Genomic DNA, 15,201 nt, shown 5'->3' on the forward strand with positions numbered 1-15,201 from the left:
AATTCAAGACTTTTTAAATCATCTTTCTTTCTTAAATTTAAGTAACAATGGTTTATAACATCATACAGATTTAGACATTTGTATTACTACAATATGCTCATCATCATACAATTGACCTTTTTAACTCCACTTACCTACCCTGCTTCTCCCTTTCCTTCTTCTAGTGACCACTATTTTGTTCTTGTAGTCTAAAAGACTTTTATTATTGTTCATTCATTCATATTGGTTTGTTTCTTTATCTACCATGAGTAAATCAGATAGTGAAGAACTTTTATCTTTAATTGAATTTTCTTTCCCCTATTTCAAACTATTTCCTTAGTCTCATTTAGACGCAGAACTGATCACTACTATATTTAATAATAACCTCAACCAATCTGAAGAAATTGTGCTAAGATTCCTTTTACCAAATTAAGAAATCTTAACTTTCAAAATGGTCCAAAGAAGAACTATAATTTTCTGGATTCTAAACAGCTTTCTAAAATATTACCAACTATGTAAGCAGCAAGTTTTATTTATTTTTCCTCAAAAATTTATTATTACAGGACAAGTAAATGTGCCAAGAATTCCTTCATTTTCTCAGTGGGTTTTATCCATATTTTCAATCCTCACTTGGAACATCTTTTATGTCATTTGTGTCACTATTTTTCTAAAAGTCTTTATTTGATCTTCAAAACAACACTCTGAAGGAGAGAAAACATATTACAGATGAACAAGTAATAATAAATCAATATATCTGATTAGGCCACATAATTAGTAGTAGGAAGGAAACAGGAATTACATCTAAGCCTCTGACCATAAGACCAACAGAAATTGAGAGATTTCTTTGGTAAATTATCACTGCTCATGTACTGAGCATGATACGTACTACGAATTTTCCTAGAAGCAGGTGGTTTCACTGACTACTACACTAATTGAGCAGGAAAAAGGGGAACTGGGCTGATTTATGTGTATTTTTTTTAAACTTTTCCTTATGACTATTATATTCCTTCCTGACTACATTCCAAGATGAGGCTTTATTAGGAATTAGCAATAGCAGTTGTGTTTTGTGCAGTTGTAAGCTGCCAGGCCCAATATTTCCATTAATGGTTTTATAGAAATCAAACACAATTCAGATTTTTGTTTTGAGGATATAATACTGATATCTTGGAACAATGAATATAGTTTTAGCAGTGTTTATAGTACATATAAACTGTAGGTGGGTGGGAAGCAAAAGGTTAAAAGTTAGGAAAGTCTGTTTATAAATCACAAAATAAAGGGAAGGAAAGACTAGGTTTGATGAATCACAAAATGTAATTTTCAGATAATTTTTGCTTTTTATGCTGAAAATTTACATGCCTTTATTTTGGAAGCACAGGGTAGGGGGATAGGATCCCACCCCCCCCCACCCCGCCTCCCCCTGTATGTTACTGTGGAATAACAAGTTTTTAATAACACAAAGGTCCAAAATATTTGCTCAACATTAACACAGATCTTGTGTATTAAAATTGTAATTTTTAATTGGTTAGCATGACCAGAATTTTGTATTTAAGTTAGAGTTTAAGCTCACTGATTGGCATTGCACAGGCAGTTCAAAGTGTCTACAATGAAAAGGGAGCAGAGGAAGGGAATCCAAAGGAAGACTGCAAGTAGCTACAGAGATGAGGGGTGTAAAAATACATTTTCCCAGAGATAATGTCCCCCTTCTAGTCTAGTTGCTAAGGTCTCAAATGTACTTTGCCTATTTTTTTCTATTTTTATGAGGATGTTCAAATGTCTACTTTGATTAACCCATGACTCCAGCTTTTCTTTGAGTTAGAGGGGAAACGACTTTGTGCTAAGTCTTTTAACCTAATCTCATTTAGTCTTCTTACCAACTCTATGAAATACTATTTTCTGAGCTGCACAAAGGAGGAAGTGGAGGCTTTAGAGTCCAATAAGTTGTTCTACATAGTTATCAAGAGTGGAGCAGAAATTAATTTCGTTTATCTGACACAAAATGAGTATTCCTACAAAGCAGTATTCCAAGGGCTAAGCAATACAAGTCTGCTCAGTTATATTAGCAATAAAGGAAAGTTAGAAATCAATTTCAGTCAGTTTTTTAATCATTACCACACACTGGTAATTCTAAACAGTATCAGTTGGTAAAAACTTCTTTCACTTGCTACCTCAAGCCACTGTTCTCATACCATGTTGACTCCTACAATAATGTTTTTAAGATTGTATGAGGCAGCAGAGTGTAAATATTTGATATTTCAGTCACTAGAGTACTCTAAACCAAATTTCTTCAACTTTAAAATGAAGTAATAATTATGTTTATCATATAATCTTGTGCTACGGGTTAAACAAATTATCTAATAATCCTTCCAGTCTTTTCCAATAACAATATATCTTTCCCCAACTATGTTGCTTACTGTGTGTGTGTACACAGGCATTTCTAGAAGCCTGGCAACCTATATATGGGGTAACTAAGTAGCAGCACTGTCTACATCTTATACAGGCCTGCTATGATACTGCTAAAGACAGAAATTTCAAAATTCAATTTTAATTAGCTTCAGAACAAAGAGCAGTTCCCACATAAATCCCAACCTTTATGAAAGGCCAACTGTGCTACCAAAAAGCCCAGTCACATTAATAAATAAAATGCTATTCTAAGTGACATAAATAAAATTAGCAATGCTTACCACACACACCCACACACCGCCCCCCCCGCCCCGCCCCGTGTAATTTATGTGTACTAACAGTACTTACAACTATAGAAAGCATCTAATACAGAAAATGAGGGCTAACAAACTATCTTCCCCCAGGATTTTTGAATGCCTTACTGGATTTCATGTAAGTGGAATATCTGTTTGTAATGACCAAATTATCAAAATGGCAATTGTACTTTATAAGGTTTTTGTGTATGATTTTAACAGTTATTAGTTTCCCCAAAAATGCTACTGTGCAATTAAGGAAAGACTATACTTAATTTTGTTCAGAAATTTACCAAGATCTACAATCACTTCAGAAAATGGTGTCACCAATTCACCAATGACCATGCTGCCTGTGGTATTTGAATTAATAATTCTATGTATGGTATTGTCACTATTGTGACTCTCAAACTTACCACACGTCCAGTGTAATAAACATTGCTAACCTTCTGCTATAGATAGTAAGAAAACCAGGTAAGAGTGTTATTTTAATATATAAGGAACAAATGCCTAATTAATATCTGTAAAGAATGAGAGCATCAAGTTCTTTTTTTCTCCCAAATAACTGAAATTAAAAAAACAAACAAACAAACAAACAAAAAATCCAAGGAAAACAGAGAATATTCTTACCTTCCACTGCAAAGTGAGTGAATTTTTGGTCCGATTAGCTATCCTTGGTGGGTTAGGTATGTCAGGTTCACAGCTCAAAGTCGTAAAGCTTTCTGCTTCTGAAGGTGTTCCCTTTATAGAATTGTATTCTGCCTGGACTCTATGGCAATAAAATAAAGTTTCATATGATTTAGAGGACAATTTATAATCACATTTTAAGAAATGTAGATCAAATGTATTTTTAAAAGTGTAGCACTTTCATGGATATACATGATTGTATTACTCCTTAAAATTGCTCAGTATTTTATTGTCTTAATGCAGTTTTCACTGGATTAACTTATTGCTTTTTAGCACATTTTGTTAATGGTTATATCCTCTGAGAAACAAAAAAGTGTAAACAATCAATATGGCATTATTTAGCCTGATTAACATTTAAAATGGTCAAATTTAGTAACAACTTAGTTCTTACCAGTATTGGCCATCATTATTTAACACTTAATTTTTATCAGGAAGTTGCTGAGATATTACCACATTTTATCAAAACGTGATTTGATGACCATTAAGAAAACAAAAAAAGTTTTAATCTGAAGAATCACTGTATTCTATCTTTAATAGCATCACCTTTAAGCACTTGCCAGTTAGCCCTCTAAATGTTCTATTGAGAAAATACACATATTAGAAGTAAAAAAAAAAAAGTATGTAAAAGCAAAAAAAAAAAAAAAAAAAAAAAGCATATTTTGTATTAGTGGCATTTATCTTTTATTTATTGTAACTCGTTAAGAAATACATAATTGTGACATAATATGCCTTTGCAATTTATATATACACCATCCTCTCCCCTCTTCATTCCCCTCAAAAAGTATCCTGAAGCTAGGAGTAATATACTGATAAATGCTGACATAGGAACTCTAGTTAATAAAATTATATTATATATTTGAAAATTCTAAGTGATTCCTAAAAATTTTTATCACAATGAAAAACTTTTCAACAATATATGTATGAAGAATGTTAACTAGACTTAAAGATGGTGATCATTTTGCAATATAAATACAATATTGTTCAATACAACTATTGAACAATTATGATGCTGTATACTTGAAATTAATGTTATGTATCAATTATATCTAAATTGAAAAAATAAAAAAAAAATGAGGACTGTAACCCACAAAATAAATTTCATGACTCCATGGTTGCAATCCGCAATTTGAAAAACACTAGGTTAGACAATACTTTCAATTCATCCATAGGATGTATAATGGAAGACTTAATAGTTTAATAGAAATAATCCCAATCACAAGTTCTTTTAAAAAAAAAGGTGGAGGCTGGACCTCCCTGGTGGCACATGGGGTTAAGCACCACACTACCACAGCCTCTGCAGCATGAGTTTGATCCCCGGCTGGCCAGGGAGAAACCCACATGGCAAGGCAGACCTCTTGTCTCACTCTGCTGCTCCCCTCAGCAGTGTATTTCAGTCAGGTTGCTGTTCTGTTCCCCACTCTGTCTCTGGTGGATCCTCTCACACCCCGCATCTCTGGCCTGTACCCTAACTCTTGTATGCATAAATAAATAAATCTTAAAAAAAAAAAAAAAAGTAAAAGTGGAGGGCTCCCTGGTGGCGCAGCCGTTGAGCACTGGGTTGCAAAGCTGCCCGCAGCCTCTGCAGCACCGTTTCGATCCCCGGCTGCTCCCTGGCCACTGGAGGAGGGTCCCACATGGCACGCAGACCTCTCCTGCCGCCTGCTGCTCCCCTCAGCAGTGTACTTCGGTCCTTCTGCCTGCTCTGCTCCCCGCTCTGGCTCTGGTGAATTCTCTCACCCTCCCGCGCTTCTGACTGTACCCAGTGCTTGTATAAATAAATAAAAATAAATCTTTAAAAAAAAAAAAAGTGGAGGTGACTGACTAAATGCATTATATTTAGTCCCAGCTGGGGAGGCAGGCCCTAGAGTCTATAAAATTTTGGTAAACTGTAATAAAAAGTAAAACAGTATCTAAGTTGCCCCCAATAATACTGTGAAATACTATGAGTTTTAAGATGCCAAACTCTTTCTAAAATTGGCTGTAGTAAAAATATATAAGTACAAACCAAGTATTATTTACGATTCTGTCTTTAAAAGTTTTGAAGTTGGGACAATTTTTTAGTGCTAAATTATCATAGACATTATCTGTACATTCATTACAATCACTAAGTTCTACAAGAGGGTGATTAACTCTTTGATATAACATTTGGGTAATTTTTTTGGGGGGGTGGAGCAGAGAGTGTTAATAATTATATCAAGAAAAACCAAAGTCCACGTTTAAGTGATATTCTGGAGTCTTAAGAAACCAGCAAAGAAAAATCCCAAAAAATTCCAACAAAAAACTATGCTATGTCATAAAAAAGCAACCTGTAAGAGTTCCTTACTTTGCATGGTAATCCGTAGCTGGTTTGAGATCATTTAAAGTGACACTTGTTTCTTCTCCTCTGGGGGAAAAAAAAACAAACATTTCATTGTTTGATAAAGGATTTCCAAAGGATATGCATTATATACAGTATAGTTGGGGATACTTCATACTTTGTATAATCAGGGTCTGTACTTGTTTGGCACAGACCCTGATTACACAAATTCCACATTAGTGAAATCTCAGTGTAGTTACAGTTGGTAAAATAAGTAGTTTAATTTCATGAAGTATCCCCAACTATAGTGTATATAATGCATATCTTTTGGAATACCACTTTAAGACAAAAAGATGTGCTAAAACCAATTATATGTCAGATTTTTTTTTGAGTACTTAGGGGAAATATTTAGCTTACTGAAGAAATGGAACCATTTCAATGAATTAAATATCCACTTGTACAGAGTAAAAATTCTAAGCCAACATATATATACTGAAAGCAAAACTACCACATTTTAACAAAGATTCTGCTACTGCCTTTTATTAGAACATGGAACTTTGTTTAAAATGTTAGTTTACTGAGTAGATTAAAAAAAAGTGATAAAGGAAAGCACTTCCCATGACCACTATTATGTTTTCAAAAGGATATATCATATAAATTATTTGATAAAACTATTATTTGGGTATGTAGCCAAAAATCGGCCTGTTCTTTTTATTTCCCTTTTTAATCAATCTTTCATTTCTTTTAATGCAATTTTCTCTCTTTGCCACTTCATGGACTTCTTTCCCACACCCCCTACCCATCCTTGCCCTCCTATTTCTCAAATCTAAGCCAATACATATTATTAGAAAGAAAACATTTCTCACTGATGGATGTGCACTTTAATGAACTGGGCAGCTGCAGTAACATCCTTAGAGAGAGACCTTAATTGGTAAAGGGTAAAGGAGATGACTAATGTTCTCCTTGTGCTCTCTAGTCAGGCTGCAAATGGAGATAAATTCTTCCTCTTAGCAAGCATCCGTTATCACAAAAGAAACCTTTATGTTAATGGCCTGTTATTCTCTATCTACCACTTAGGTAGGTTTGTCTCTTTTGAGAAAACAAGTGAACAGGAGGACATCTCAATAGAGAGAAGGAGATTGGACATTATTATTACCATATGTTACTATAATTTATTTTTATGCCTCAAGAATACATAGTGAAAAACATCTATTAAGGAGTCTATTGAAAAATTAAGCTGCAGGTGGCCAATGAAAGTGATTATTTCAAGGGATTGTAGACAAAAATGCATACCAGCTAGCATTTGTGCTATTTACAATGAAATCACTATCACTGTTGTTCAGATTTATAGATTCAAAATAAAAGCATGAACAGGGAAAAATAGAATATACTTAGTATTAAACTCTTTACAATAAACTGTTAATTTACATAATAGGAGGGAGTAAAACACAAATACTTACGCATATATGCTTTTATATTTCCCATCTTTTCCCGTACTAGAGACTAGAATTTCATAACCATAGAGATTTGGTACAGTAATCTCATCTGTTTCACCGTTAATGAAGCTGGAAGGTGGTGACCAAGTAAGAACTATAGTCCGTGCTTGGATGTCTGATGCCTGCAAAAACATAATATTTAAAAGCTCTTAAGACAAATGTAATGTGTACAACAAACATTAAAAATCTTAAGGTTTCAGGATTAAATAAAATGTATGTTATCTACTAAAATAAAACGGCTTACAAATAGAAACCTGTCTTATTAGTTCTGCTTTACCTCTCCCAAGAGATTTCCTATTTGCCTATTTAATATTACTCCCTATCTCAGTAATGGATCATATTACTCCATTTCTGTATTTATCACTTTACTTTCATAGGTGATCATATATTTTTTAATTATTGGCACACAATAAATACATATTTTGATTGAATGAATAATGGTACCTCTTCAAAGAATAATGTAATGACATAGAAAGATTGCTAAGGCATAGCAAAGTGGAAAAAAAACCAAACCAACATATCACACCTTTTTCATAAAGACAAAAGAAATAATTCATATTCTGATGAATTGCATATATGAATGAACTGAAATAGGAATGAAAGGAAACCCAAACTTTTAGGCATGATTAAAATTAAACTGGAGAGGGTACAAAAAAGATTTATTTCCACTTTAAGAATTAACATTAATATTTAGGATTCAGTCTTAATCACTAGCATTTCTCTTAAGTTTGCTTTTAAAATGTAGTACAGCTTTTACAAATAAGCAAAGAAAGAAAATGACTAATCTGAACTGCTATAATATTTTGATTTTTCTTTACAGCCTTTCCCTAAAGTCTTTTTTCCAGAAGACCGTAATCATGGTGTCCAAATAAATCTCCAGCATTTCCCTGCCCCCTCCAAAGCATTTTGCAGTCTTCAAAACTATATTCTTATGAAATGACTATATCATGTTATGCAAAAATACCCAACTTATCTATGCATTCCTTTATTTTAATTTTGTTAATGCTGCAATAAATATTTGTTTGTATAGCTTTTTACTGAGAAAAGGGATCTTACAGTTTCAGAGAAGTTTAATTTACCTTTCTTTTGATTACTAGTAAAGAACCCTTTGTGGTCTTAATGGGTTAACAAAATTCAATTTATATTAATACATCCCTACTAGGACTGCAAGGATATTTTAAAAAATATGAAGGGAATTAAAAAAGAAATGCAGACTATTTAATTAGCCATGTTTGCTGCCATCTTTTTCTAATTCTCCTAATTCATCTACACTTATAAAAGTGCTGGGAATATTACCTTTCTTTGATTTTTTTTTTAACTCATTTTCACCTGGAGATAATTAGATATAATTTGTATGAAAATCATATAAATGGGTTCTGAGAATTGCAGCTATCTGCAGTGTCACTTAGCATATATTAAATTCTTATTTAACAACGAAAAATTCTTAAGGCTGAAAAATATACTGGTTATCACAGGAGGTTAGGGGAAGGCAGAATAGGGTGGGAGAAGGAAAGTGATAGTATACTTGCATTGAAACTTGGTGGAGGATGAGTGAAGCATGTGCATGTTCATGCACTTTGGTGTGAAAATTGTACTCCCAAAATTATATAGTTAAGTAAATGATTGCCAAATCAATAAAATTTGAGAAAAAAAAATCTTTGCTTAAAAAATGAATTCTTGCTTGATTATCCTGCTTTACTCAAAACATCTCTTTCTTAATACCAGATCAGTATCAGTCCATTACTGACCTCACATTCCTTATGTACAGTTAAGTTTTAAGTAAGACCTGAATAAAAATACACCAAAATCTGATTGAATATAGTGAATACAAATGTCAAGAAAATACAGGAGATACTCACCACTGGTTTGACAATGTTGGAAAGAAGTGCTTCAAAAGCTTTAGTTTCTTCATCTTTTTCTTAAAAAAAAGTTTTTTAAATATTAAAAAAATTAACTTAAATGCAATCATCCCTCTCCCTCCACAGTATGTCTTCTGAAACTAAGGGGGTATTTAAGTATTTTATTTTCTACTTTTCAGTTAAATAGTCAGTGATGTGTGGCTTTTCAGCATTATTCTGTTGTAGTTTCTACTGCCATTTTAATTATAATTACTAGTTATAGTATATGATATAGCTAAACCACTCAATATACTTTTCTTATATTTTTTATTCAGATTTGAAAAAAATTACTTTCTCTCTAGAAAATTCTCATTTTCCAATCTTTTTTTCAATCAATTTTGCCAATCAACTTAATGAGAAGTTAACTGAGTATTTGTTTCATGACATGTCTTAATTGTGGGTCCCAAAACAGGAGTATTATAGGCTTGACCATAACTTTTAGCCACCCCTAATGTGCCTGAAACTTTAACTTTTCTTAAACATCAGTAATGGGAAAGAATGACTAAGTTTCAAAAATACGGGAGAACATTTTGCTATATGTTAGTAGACAAGCCAGAAGTTCATTATAGCATTAAAATCTAGAAAAAGAAGTAGTGCTCATATGGCAGAAGTCACAGGTTAGGGGAAGTATCCAAGGGAAATGGGAACATTTTAATAGAAAACATCTTTTGAAGAAAAAAATAGAGAATACTGTGAATGCCGTCACTAGTTGCTATCAGGCACTTAACATAGAGAAGGGAAAAATAAATAATTTGATAAAATCCAGCACAGCCTTATCAAAGGTACAAAAAGAGAAGAAATAGAATCTGGTTGAATTTTATCTGAGTTTTCCTATCAAACAGAAATTTTCTCTTGGTTGGTAAAATTTACGACATAGATGAAATTACTACATGAGTTTTCCTGAATTATAAAATGTAGCAGCATAGTAAAAATTTAGGTTCTAAATCTTTTCCTCACATAGTGTGTCTGTTAGTCTATCCATTTTTGGGGCATGATGAAATGTCAGAACAGCTAGTACAATATACTTTTAGTAGTTTAAATAATGATTTCAAATACCAACAATAGTTGAATATTGTAAATAGTTACCTTCAATTTCTGTATCAATTTGTGCACCACCTTTCCCTCTCCCTGACTTGTTCTTAGCTGATCCTGCACTTACACCACTAGCATTCTGCCCTTTTATAACTCCATTATGTTCATTTATAGGAGAAGGGCATTTTTTGGGTGATGATGGTGGACTACTCATTTTATCTTTCTGTGTTCCTTGACGATCCTTTAACTTTTTTTGCAAACGTTCATATGTTTTACTAGATCTTTCATCTCTAAAGTTGGACCTTCCATGTGCAGAGTGAGCATCTAGGAAGAAAAAATAAAAAAAAGATCATTTTCTCTAAGTACATTTATGGAATGAGAAAAGAATAGGAAACACATCATTAAAAAAACTATATAAAACACTTGAAGAGTAATTCGCAAAACAAAGCTATTTGTGTCCCCACTGACATAACCAAATCTTGTGACTTACCTATCATTTCTCTCTCTCTCATTTAGAGAGACATTTCTTCATCTTCTTGAGAATGCTATTATTACCATCGGTGGGGAATAAGACCTGAACTGAGGTGTGTATGTTTTCCTTTTACTCTTTTTGTAGCCACTGCATTTAACATCTTAACTTAAAATATGAAACATAAAAAGAAAACTACCACTTGCCCAAATTCCCCTATGACTCAAAAAAGTAAATCATCACCAAAAAATACAATTTTAGGAATTAGCAAAAAGAAGTAAGTGGAGGACCTCCCTGGTGGCACAGGTGTTAAAGACACAGCTCTCTCAAGCTATCGCCAGCCACTGCTGTTTGATCCTGGCCAGGAAGCTAGCCCACATGGCGCAGCAGACCTCTTCTGTCTCACCTGCTGCTCCCATCAGCAGTGTATTTCAGTCCATCTGCCTGTTCTGTTCCCCACTCTGTCTCTGGTGAATCCTCTCACTCCCCCAAACCCCTGGCCTACACCACAGTTCTTGTATGCATAAATAAATAAATCTTTTAAAAAAAAGAAACAAGTGTAATTGTTTACTAATAACAGAATCAAGGTACAAAGAATTATATCTTCAGATATTGTAAACTTAAGGCTGTGACTCAGAAGAATGCATTCATTTTAGTAAAAACCAAGCAATATAATAAAAGCAATATTGTCAAATCAATTGTCCTTAGAATTTTAAAATATGTAACAAGAAAAATATTTTAAGTCTCAAATGTCCCAGCAAAGAAAACTGTTAGTGCTTAAGAAAATCATATAATATTCTGGAGTATTATATAAAGATATCCACAATACCATTAGAATAAGAAACATAGAAGTTGTATAAGAATGTACATGTAAAAGAATGAATCTGTATCTCCATCTTACACCATATAATGGTGAACTCAAAATGACTCAACAATTTAAATGTAGGAGCTAAAACTAGAAAACTCACAAAAATAAACAGGTATATATCTACATATTCCTGGATTATAAGTTTCCTAGTTATAAACCAAAAGCAATCAAAGAAAAGTAAATTGGATTTCATAAAAAATATAAATTTTTTATCAGAGGAGTCCATCAGGAAAGCAGAAAGACAAAAAGGGAGAAAATATCTACAAATCAGTTATCTGGTAAGGGACTTGCATCCAGAACATAAGAAAAAAATCTTTAAACTCAACACATAAAGACAAAGTATCCAATTAAAAAATGGGTGAAGTATTTGAATAGACATTTTTCCAAAGAAGATACACAAATGGCCAACAAGGAAATAAAAAAATGCTCAGTTGTTAGAGACAAGTAAATCAAAATTGTAATCATAAAAAAACTTCACACTCACCAGGATAGCTATAATCAAAAGACAGTAAGTTTTGGAAAAGATATGGAAAAATTAGAACCCTCATACATTGTTGAGGGCAATGTGAAAGAGTCACTGTGGAAAAACTGTTTTGCATTTTAAAAGTTAAACACTGAATACCACATATGCCAGCAATACCACTCTTATGTATACACTAAGAAGAGAAAACATGTCTATACAAAACATTGTAAACAAATGTCCATTAACTAATGAAGGGATAAATAAAATTATGCCCATAAGATCTATATTATATGAACATTTAGATCAAATATACATATTGTAGGTACATATACATGAAATATCTACAAAAAGTCAAATCCATAGAGATAGAAATTAGATTAGGAGATGGACGAGAAGCGGGAATTGGGATTGACTGTTGGGAAAATAGAAACATTCTGTAATCAGTGGAAGTATTATAGTCTCTATTGAACAAACTAAAAACCACTGAATTGTATACTTTAAAACAGTGAATTTGTATTATGTGAATTATCTCTCAATACAAAAAGAAAAAACTGTAATGTAATTAGTTCATATTTTTTTAAATAGTTATCTAAATGTTTTTATAGTTCATTTATTCTTAAATAAAATGATAAAACAACCATATGGGAAAAATAAAAATAGGTTGTAGTAAACAGAGCAGGAATTTTATCTGAAAGGATTAAAACCCTCAGGAATGAAGTAGCTGTAACCCTGCAGAAAATGTTTAACATTTCTGAGTCTCAGTTTCTAAATCTTTATTTTGTCAAATTTTATTGAGGGTTAAGTGAGATAACACATGTATGAGCATGTTGTTTGGCAAAGTTCAGGTGCAATACTATTGTTGAGTGAAATGTTGGATTAGATACCTCTTTTGGGATCTATACAAAATGTGCATGAAAGGGGTCATACAGGCAGTTTCTGATTATAAATCTAATGTCTAGTTATTAGGATCCAGTGGTAGATTCCTTGGCTTATATAATGACTCTTGTCTTACATCATTGGGTGGCTAGTTTCCTTCACATCTTTGTAAATCATTTTTTCACATTTGAATACACAGATATTAGATAATGTGTTTTTAACAATGCAAAATTGTGTTAATTATAGTATCTAGTTTTTTCTTATAATTTTCTCAAATTTAAAAAATAAGTCAGAATTAGAATAAAACAGAAGAGATTGATTTGTAATATACAAATTCTGGCTACTCAAAACTGTGTTCATTGCATGAGTCTCAATGTAGAAATCTGTTAGAAGTTCAGAAACCCAAACTTTACCCTGATGTATGGAATTAATACGTATTGTGTGTGCAACAGAAATAAGTCTTAAAAAATTGATATGATATGTATGTATCTACTGCTTACATTTGTGCTGCAAAACTTAAATTTTGTATTTAGAGTTATTTCTACAAATTTACTAAACCATAAACCACTGGTACTGCTAAAGTGCAAGGGAAACTGTGATGAACAAAACAAATTTCAGTCCTTAGGGTTTTAGAGTTAAAGAAGTAAGAAAGACATAAACAACAAAAAAAAAAAATCAAATTTTATTAAGTTTTGCAAAAGAAACAGCTGGTGTCAACCCTAGAGGTTGATAAGGTAAGGTCAGGGAAGGTCCCGCTGAAAGATGAAATCTGAAGAGAAAAAAAGGAGCCTTTCATCAAAGAGGAAGAAAATTCCTGGCAGTGTGAACACATGCAGAGGCCTTGAAGCAAGAAAGAACTTGAAAGTTTTAAAAACTCAAGGGGAAAGACAGTAGGGCCAAGTGGGACAAGGCAGGCAGAGGTTACAGGGCAGGACCTTTATAGGACAGTGGTTTGCAACCAGTCAATCTTGGTTGCTAGTAGTCATTCAGTAATGTCTGGAGGTTATTTTTAATTGTCACTACTGGGTGAGTATTGAGGGCTAGAATTGTGTGCTACTGGCATCTATCTAGTGGGTAGATGGCAGGGATTCTGCTAAACATTCTATAATGTACATGTAAAGTCACAACAAAGAATGCTAAGATGGGGAAATCCTGGTCTGGGGGAGAGTTAAGGATTTTAGTCTAAATGCAACAGAAAGTCACTGAGGCTCCTTTAAAATAGGAGAACCAGATCTATATTTTAAAATGATTACTCTAATTGAGTCTGGATGGTCTGGATAACAGCAGAAAACCAACTGAAAGGCTACTGATTCAGTTGTCCTGACAAGAGGTGATTGTAGACTGGATTCATGTAGCAGTGAAGAAAGAGGAGATAAGTTTGGCAAAGTACTGAAATTAAAACTGCTACCAAGTTATGAAAAAGGAGGAATCAAATGTGGTCATCTGATTTTCATTTGTGCAAACAGAGCAGACAGCTGGACTATCTATTGAGATGATGACAGAAAAGCAGGTTCTACAAATGAAATTTGTATTTTAGAACTGCTGTAACTGAGACTTATAAGACATTTAGGCATAGTTAACAAGCGGCAGTTAGAAATATAAGTCTGGGATTCAGCGGTGAGATTTTGGCTAAAGATAAAGATTTGTCAGTAGAGAAGTTATTTAAAGTCATGGGAAAGATTAAGACCACTCACTCTTTGATGTGGATGGCTGTCTATTCTTCCTAATGATTTATTAAATTCTCTTAGAGGCTTTCTCACTTTTTTTGTCCCAATGGAAATAAGCACCTAGCAACTTTGGTTAGTGGCATCAAAGCCATTAAATTTCAACAATATATTGACTATTTCTGGCTGAAAATTTTCTTCAGCCTACACAAGTCAGAGTAGTGGAGCTCTTACTTGAATGTGGCTCTACTACATATTGCTGCATAAAATAAATTATTTCCCTTTTTGGTTTTCTACCTTGAAGCTCATCATAATGATGAAATGCTTAACACATTTCCTGGGTAACAGAATGATTGTGAAATAGTTGCCATTTGTTGTTTCTTTTATGTGACAATAGCATCTATCATAGTCAAGAAAAAATCAGTCAACTCCATAAAACAGGAATATTTTTAGATGTCTTACCTACATCTCCATATACTTGTGAAGACTGATATTGTGGCATATACTGTGTTGCCATGTCTCCAGCTCCAGTCACTGGTGAGTACATATGGCGTGGTGGAGGGGGCATCATGGTTGGTACAGGAATGAAACCAGGCAGAGGAGGATGTGGAGAACGGTGTATGACTGTGTGACCACCAGGATGAAACTCTGGTGCTTGAGGAACCACAACTACTCTTCGAACACCATTGTCTTCAATAACCTACAAAATAAACATTGGATACAACGTTTACGAATGTAAGCAATTCTTTTGAAACGTTAGAGTAAGACTTTTTTTTTCAGCAT

General features: G+C 33.2%; 1 protein-coding gene across 4 annotated transcripts in view; it reads right to left on the reverse strand.

Moving 5' to 3' along the window:
* FNDC3A (fibronectin type III domain containing 3A) overlaps window positions 1-15,201 on the reverse strand; it is a 166,244-nt gene that overhangs the window by 45,931 nt on the left and 105,112 nt on the right. For all 4 annotated transcript variants that reach the window (XM_037527309.2, XM_037527311.2, XM_037527310.2 and 1 more), the window contains 6 exons: window positions 14,881-15,118; window positions 10,133-10,402; window positions 9,008-9,066; window positions 7,113-7,270; window positions 5,680-5,739; window positions 3,300-3,438 (listed from right to left, as the gene is read on the reverse strand). In XM_037527309.2, the coding sequence (XP_037383206.1) occupies window positions 3,300-3,438; window positions 5,680-5,739; window positions 7,113-7,270; window positions 9,008-9,066; window positions 10,133-10,402; window positions 14,881-15,118 (924 nt within the window). The remainder of the gene's footprint in view (window positions 1-3,299; window positions 3,439-5,679; window positions 5,740-7,112; window positions 7,271-9,007; window positions 9,067-10,132; window positions 10,403-14,880; window positions 15,119-15,201) is intronic.

The sequence above is a fragment of the Talpa occidentalis genome, unplaced genomic scaffold, assembly GCF_014898055.3.
Source record: "Talpa occidentalis isolate TD23 unplaced genomic scaffold, MPIMG_talOcc4v2.1 talOcc4.5, whole genome shotgun sequence".
Classification (NCBI taxonomy): domain Eukaryota; kingdom Metazoa; phylum Chordata; class Mammalia; order Eulipotyphla; family Talpidae; genus Talpa; species Talpa occidentalis.